Source organism: Neoarius graeffei, chromosome 22 (genome assembly GCF_027579695.1).
Source record: "Neoarius graeffei isolate fNeoGra1 chromosome 22, fNeoGra1.pri, whole genome shotgun sequence".
Taxonomy (NCBI): domain Eukaryota; kingdom Metazoa; phylum Chordata; class Actinopteri; order Siluriformes; family Ariidae; genus Neoarius; species Neoarius graeffei.
The window spans coordinates 33,374,281-33,381,681 of NC_083590.1; the positions used below are offsets into that span (position 1 = coordinate 33,374,281).

Consider the following 7,401-nt stretch of genomic DNA (forward strand, 5'->3'; position numbering starts at 1 on the left):
TTTTTTGTTTGCCATAGTAATGGATAGTTTGACGGACGAAGTGAGGCAAGAGTCACCATGGAACATAATGTTTGCGGATGATATTGTGATATGTGGTGAAAGTAGAAAGGAGGTTGAGTTGGGTTTGGAGAGATGGAGGGATGCATTGGAACGAAGAGGAATGAAGGTGAGCAATAGCAAGACAGAATACATGTGCATCAATGGGGAGAATGGGGATGAGAGTGTAGTGAAGATGCAAGGAGTAGACGTAAAGAAAGTTGGTGAATTCAAGTACCTGGGGTCAACTGTGCAGGAAAATGGGGGCTGCGATAGTGAGGTGAGAAAGCGAGTGCAGGCAGGGTGGAGCAGTTGGAGAAGGATTTCGGGAGTCATTTGTGATAGGAAAGTCCCAGCAAAAGATGTATAAGACAGTAGCGAGACCAGCTGTGATGTATGGACTGGAGACCGTACCCTTAACGAAGAGACAGGAGGCAAAGTTGGAGGTGGCGGAGTTGAGGATGTTAAGGTTTGCGATGGGAGGTTGGACAGGATAAGGAACGAGCACATCAGAGGGACAGCACATGTGGAGAGCTTGGGAATGAAGCTAAGAGAGATGAGACTGAGATGGTACGGGCACATCCTGAGAAGAGATGCAGAGCATGTTGGAAGGAGAATGTTGAGGATGGAGCTGCCAGGCACACGAAAACGAGGAAGGCCAAAGAGGAGATACATGGATGTGGTGAGAGATCATGAAAGTGGCAGGTGTGGTAGAGAAGGATGCGGAAGACAGGGAGCAATGAAGATGAAAGATCCGCTGTGGCGACCCGTAATCGGGAGCAGCCAAAAGAAGAAGAAGAAGAATTAACCTAACTGGAAACCGAAGCAAACCCATGCAGAACATGCAAACTCTACACAGAAAGGCCCTCGCCGGTTACTGGGCTCGAACCCAGAACCTTCTTGCTATGAGGCAACAGTAATCACTCCCCTTACTTAATACTATTTCTTAAAATACAAGACCATTTTAGGATATTTGTAAGAGAACTATTTATGGAAAACATTATTATTATTATTATTATTATTATTTCTTCATTAAAATGTGTTGTAAGCTGATATCTAATACATTTTGTTATCATAGTCATGATGTTGGACTTCAGACGCTTTTGTCATTTATCCTGGCAACCGACTTCCGCCGGAAATGCTCAGACAGCACCATGGAAACGGCGCACAGCTTTCTCGAATATTTAGCTACCTAGCTGTTTAGCTAATGCTAGCTTGTTGGAAAACACGAATTGTGTCTGCAAAATATAGGGGAAAAAACAGCAGAAAAAGCCTGTAGAGTATTGTAAATTAACCGATAAGTGATTTGTTAGTTTTGTAAGATCATGATTCGTACTCCGGATGCTAGAGCAAGGTAAACAATGCTGTTTTGCTAGGTGGCTAATGACTGTTAGCTAATTAGCAAGTAGCTTAACGTGTGCCATTAATTAGCAGTGAAATGAAGGCGATAAATGTCAGCTTTGGGGAATCAGGAGTTAAATTTGTCAGCATTTCGTTTTACATATCATTTTCATTATTCCCTCAGCTTGCTAGCTTTTTAGATAATAAGGCAAGAAAGTAGAAATGTTTATTTTATTAGTCTAGTTCTCTGCCAGCTGTTTTTGTAGTGTTTATGCTTTTTTTTTTAACCATTTGAAATATTATTGCACTTAGTTTAGTTGATTAATGAATTAACATAAGCAACTAGTTGCCCAAACTGAGCTAATGGAAAGTCTGTTATATTTTTTCTTCTATTTAATTCAGTCCTACAACCCCGATTCCAAAAAAGTTGGGACAAATTGTAAATAAAAACGGAATGCAGTAATTTACAAATCTCAAAAACTGATATTGTATTCACAATAGAACATAGACAACATATCAATTGTTGAAAGTGAGACATTTTGAAACTTCATGCCAAATATTGGCTCATTTGAAATTTCATGACAGCAACACATCTCAAAAAAGTTGGGACAGGGGCAATAAGAGGCTGGAAAAGTTAAAGGAACAGCTGGAGGACCAAATTGCAACTCATTAGGTCAATTGGAAATAGGTCATTAACATGACTGGGTATAAAAAGAGCATCTTGGAGTGGCAGCAGCTCTCAGAAGTAAAGATGGGAAGAGGATCACCAATCCCCCTAATTCTGCGCCGACAAATAGTGGAGCAATATCAGAAAGGAGTTCGACAGTGTAAAATTGCAAAGAGTTTGAACATATCATCATCTACAGTGCATAATATCATCAAAAGATTCAGAGAATCTGGAAGAATCTCTGTGTGTAAGGGTCAAGGCCGGAAAACCATCCTGGGTGCCCATGATCTTCGGGCCCTTAGACGGCACTGCATCACATACAGGCATGCTTCTGTATTGGAAATCACAAAATGGGCTCAGGAATATTTCCAGAGAACATTATCTGTGAACACAATTCACCGTGCCATCCACCGTTGCCAGCTAAAACTCTATAGTTCAAAGAAGAAGCCGTATCTAAACACGATCCAGAAGCGCAGACGTCTTCTCTGGGCCAAGGCTCATTTAAAATGGACTGTGGCAAAGTGGAAAACTGTTCTGTGGTCAGACGAATCAAAATTTGAAGTTCTTTATGGAAATCAGGGACGCCGTGTCATTCGGACTAAAGAGGAGAAGGACGACCCAAGTTGTTATCAGCGCTCAGTTCAGAAGCCTGCATCTCTGATGGTATGGGGTTGCATTAGTGCGTGTGGCACGGGCAGCTTACACATCTGGAAAGACACCATCAATGCTGAAAGGTATATCCAGGTTCTAGAGCAACATATGCTCCCATCCAGATGACGTCTCTTTCAGGGAAGACCTTGCATTTTCCAACATGACAATGCCAAACCACATACTGCATCAATTACAGCATCATGGCTGCGTAGAAGAAGGGTCCGGGTACTGAACTGGCCAGCCTGCAGTCCAGATCTTTCACCCATAGAAAACATTTGCCGCATCATAAAACAGAAGATACGACAAAAAAGACCTAAGACAGTTGAGCAACTAGAATCCTACATTAGACAAGAATGGGTTAACATTCCTATCCCTAAACTTGAGCAACTTGTCTCCTCAGTCCCCAGACGTTTACAGACTGTTGTAAAGAGAAAAGGGGATGTCTCACAGTGGTAAACATGGCCTTGCCCCAACTTTTTTGAGATGTGTTGTTGTCATGAAATTTAAAATCACCTAATTTTTCTCTTTAAATGATACATTTTCTCAGTTTAAACATTTGATATGTCATCTATGTTCTATTCTGAATAAAATATGGAATTTTGAAACTTCCGCATCATTGCATTCCGTTTTTATTTACAATTTGTACTTTGTCCCAACTTTTTTGGAATCGGGGTTGTACTCGCCAGATGTCAAAGTTACTGCAAAACCACATAATCTGACTCTGCATGTTAATAGTGTTCACAGTGAATCATAATACTAGCTTAAAATTAATAATGCACACAATGCTGCTTTTCTCTGTCGTTCTTGTTACAGAGACACCCAGACCAAGCAGATCCAGGACAGCGTCACCCACGTGGAGAAACATTTTGGGGAGATGTGCCAGCTTTTTGCAGCGTATGTACGCAAAACAGCACGCCTGAGGGACAAGGCTGACTTGCTGGTCCGAGAGATTGGTCTCTATGCAGACATGGAGACGCCCAACCTGAAAAATGGACTGAAGAATTTTGCAGATCAGCTTGCTAAAATTCAGGACTACAGAAATGCCCAGGTGTGTTCATAAAAGTTTTATTATATCAACCGTCTTTCGAGAGTCAAGACCAAAATTGTTGCCATGCTTCAATGGAGCGGACAAAAAAAAGTCACATGATGACTGGAGAAAACTGCTTCCTGTCTTTGTCTGGAGTTTGTGTTCTCCTCATGTCTGCGTGGGTTTCCTGAACCCGCTGAAATGCCCTTGAGCGAAGCACCGAACCCCTAACTGCTCCCCGGGCGCTGTAGCATAGCTGCCCATTGCTCTGGGTACGTACTTGTGTGTTCACTGCTTCAGATGGGTTAAATGTAGAGGATGAATTTCACTGTGCTTGAGTGTGCATGTGACAAATGATAAAGATCTTCTTCTTACTCTTCCCCTAGTATTAAACAAACACATGGTTACGAATAAAGAAAGACAAAAAAAACTGTCATCTTTTTTATTTTGTTTTTATTCACAAGATAAAATACGTATCTGGTGTTACAAAGTTTAATATATATATATATATATATATATATATATATATATATAATATATAAATAAAGCGCAAATTTACATGAGGAATAATGGAAACTATGTAATTATGGATGATACTTAAAATTATATTAATTTATACACCCAAGTTATATCTATAATTAACTCTATTAAAAAACTGTTCTTAAAACGCTCCGTATTTATTTTATTTTAATAGCAAGATTTATTTCTAAGATTTATTGCGGTCTTTTTATATCTTGGTAGTAATTTATAGAGCGGATGATTACAATTACATATTTTCTCAAATAACCGCCTGTCACATTTTTCTAATAGAGTCGAAATATCTAACTTGTTCGATGTATATCGTCTTTCATGACAGCGTTCTAAATATCGTTGAACGACGTTTAAGTCAGATTGACTGGCTGGGCAATTCCATGTAAATGTCAACCTCACCATGCAAAAATAAAGCAACGTGTAATACATCAAAACCACTCCCAGAGATATCACCTAGGCCTGTATTTTACAGATGTGAATAAGTTGAACCAATTTGTCAGAAGAATTGTTCCCTTCGCCTTAATATGTCAGTCTTTCTTTCTTATAATGTAAACCCCAAGCTAAAATCAACTTTGATCATGTACAATTCTATATTATTGCCACAAGCCACAGAAATGTATGCTAAAATCCACAAAACAGCAAAACAATAGCCATCCTAAATATTATTTAAGAACTTTGATCGTTTTAGCTGATATTTAGAGAGTTTTTCAAAGGGTTATGGTGGTTAAATTGCTGATTTTCTAAACATATGCCATGTCTATTTCAGACGCGTCACATCCATAACGGAATTTCGTCGCATCCATAACGCTGACTTTTCCTTCCGAAACTCTGCATGAAATACAAAATATTTTAAACAAAGATTTTTTAATATTCACCTTGGACCCCTCTATCAAATGGATATCTCCATTTCGACATTAGGTTTACGATTTCACAGAGTTTGATAAAAATGTACAGTCACCCAAGAAAAGTGATACTTTTTCTGTCACATCCATAACGCATCTTTTATTGGCGTTTTCTGGCATGCCCTAGATGTACTATGGGAATTGTTCTTGCTCTATCACTTCTCCAGTATGGTACAGCCTTAAAATATGCAACACCTGTTTAAATACTGGGAGATAATAAAACATGCACTGGGTCATTTGTTGCCATTTTGAGTTCAAGTGTCACGTCCATAACGCTGGAATTGCTCGGCCCCATAAACGGGTAACCCATAAATAATCTTGGGCATAATAATAGCTTTAAAAAGATGATCGATTTCAATCTGATTGTATCCATCATTGCGCAAGCTTCTGATTATATACAATCCTTTGTTCGCTTCATGCAGCTTACTCTTAATATGTTGACTGAATTTACAGTTACTTTGCAAAGTTAATCCTAGGATTTTTAGACTATCATATTGTTTAATATTACCAGAGACTCAGATTGTTGGCGCGCCCGCGTCTAAGATGCACTATTTCGAATAATGAACGCATTGTCGAGAGGGGCAGGGGCCAGTATGGACGCGAGCATTTTATTACCCTATTTGGAACGTTCCGTGGTGTATTACTTGACTTCATGGTCTCAATATCGAAAATCTTGCACAAATATGCAACTTCCAACATAATTATCTGGATATTCAACAGATTTCAGCATCGGATGAATTTGTTTTGACCGCCGCCATATTGAATATACGTCGGACCCGTTCGTGTATTTACACCGCCCCGTTTGTAGCGTCCCAAGCGAGTAAAACCTGATCCAAGTCTGTCGCTAGGCGGTGTCTTACGGTCTATGTACGAATATTCGAAAGAGACAAGAAAACATGGATAAGAAAAAAAAGAAAAAATACATATGTCATTCTTCGGCAGAACATTCACCTGAAAAAACTGATACCCCTGATACCCAAGGTAATTAGTCATACTAGATTTACAACAAGGGGAGGCACGGTGGTGTAGTGGTTAGCGCTGTCGCCTCACAGCAAGAAGGTCCGGGTTCGAGCCCCGTGGCCGGCGAGGGCCTTTCTGTGTGGAGTTTGCATGTTCTCCCCGTGTCCGCGTGGGTTTCCTCCGGGTGCTCCGGTTTCCCCCACAGTCCAAAGACATGCAGGTTAGGTTAACTGGTGACTCTAAATTGACCGTAGGTGTGAATGTGAGTGTGAATGGTTGTCTGTGTCTATGTGTCAGCCCTGTGATGACCTGGCGACTTGTCCAGGGTGTACCCCGCCTTTCGCCCGTAGTCAGCTGGGATAGGCTCCAGCTTGCCTGCGACCCTGTAGAAGGATAAAGCGGCTACAGATAATGAGAGAGGAGATTTACAACAACAACTACTGCAACATCAACTACTACAACAGCAACCACTACTGCCACTACCACTGGTGACTACTACTACTATAGACCTACACCAAACTGAAAACAAGTTAATAAAATAAATTAATGAAATGAGAAGTAGAGATGATTAGAGACAAGCAGAATTACGCTACGTTCACACTGCAAGGCTTAATGCTCAATTCCGATTTTTTTGTGAGGTCGTTCACATTAACAAATATATGCGACTTGTATGTGATCCTCCGTATGAACGAAAAGCGACCTAAAAGTGTTCCGCATGCGCATTGCAGGATACGACGACGTCACACGCAGTGAGCATGGCCAGTGTTTACGGAAGTAAAACCGCCCGGTTGCGGTATGACTCATCCAATCTAGCTTGAATAGCTGCATCCCCCCAAATGGAAATCGGCTCCCTAACCTCTGCGTCCTTCCATTGAGAAGATTCAGAACCTTCACAGCCCGAAGCGTCCCTCGCATTGATGTCATGCGCAGGGGCGCAGATACGTTTTTTGAACTGGGGGGGACAAAGCTGCCAGCAAACCAACCCCAAACCCCGATATGCCTGTCAAACTTGTTGTTAGTAACCATAGCAACCAAGCTCGAGCTCGCAACTTGTGCAGTCTGCGCAGCTCAACCAACCGAATATCAGTCTTTGTTTTGTTTTATGTGAGTTGTTGCAACTATGTATACACTGCTGTGCACCTCAATAAACCGAATGGTAATTAGTCTTTTGATTTTTCCGTGAGGTTTGCCTTATGCAAAGAAAGACAGCATAGACGTTTTTTCCTCCCTATAAGTGGGGGGGACCGAACGAGGTGAATTTAAATCTGGGTGGGACGAATCCCCCC

General features: G+C 41.0%; 1 protein-coding gene across 2 annotated transcripts in view; it reads left to right on the top strand.

Annotated features, from left to right (window-relative positions):
* Positions 1-1,178: 1,178 nt before the first annotated feature.
* cibar1 (CBY1 interacting BAR domain containing 1) overlaps positions 1,179-7,401 on the top strand; it is a 95,908-nt gene continuing 89,685 nt past the window's right edge. For both annotated transcript variants that reach the window (XM_060904747.1, XM_060904746.1), the window contains exons 1-2: positions 1,179-1,390; positions 3,509-3,743. In XM_060904747.1, the coding sequence (XP_060760730.1) occupies positions 1,362-1,390; positions 3,509-3,743 (264 nt within the window). In that variant the 5' untranslated portion in view covers positions 1,179-1,361. The remainder of the gene's footprint in view (positions 1,391-3,508; positions 3,744-7,401) is intronic.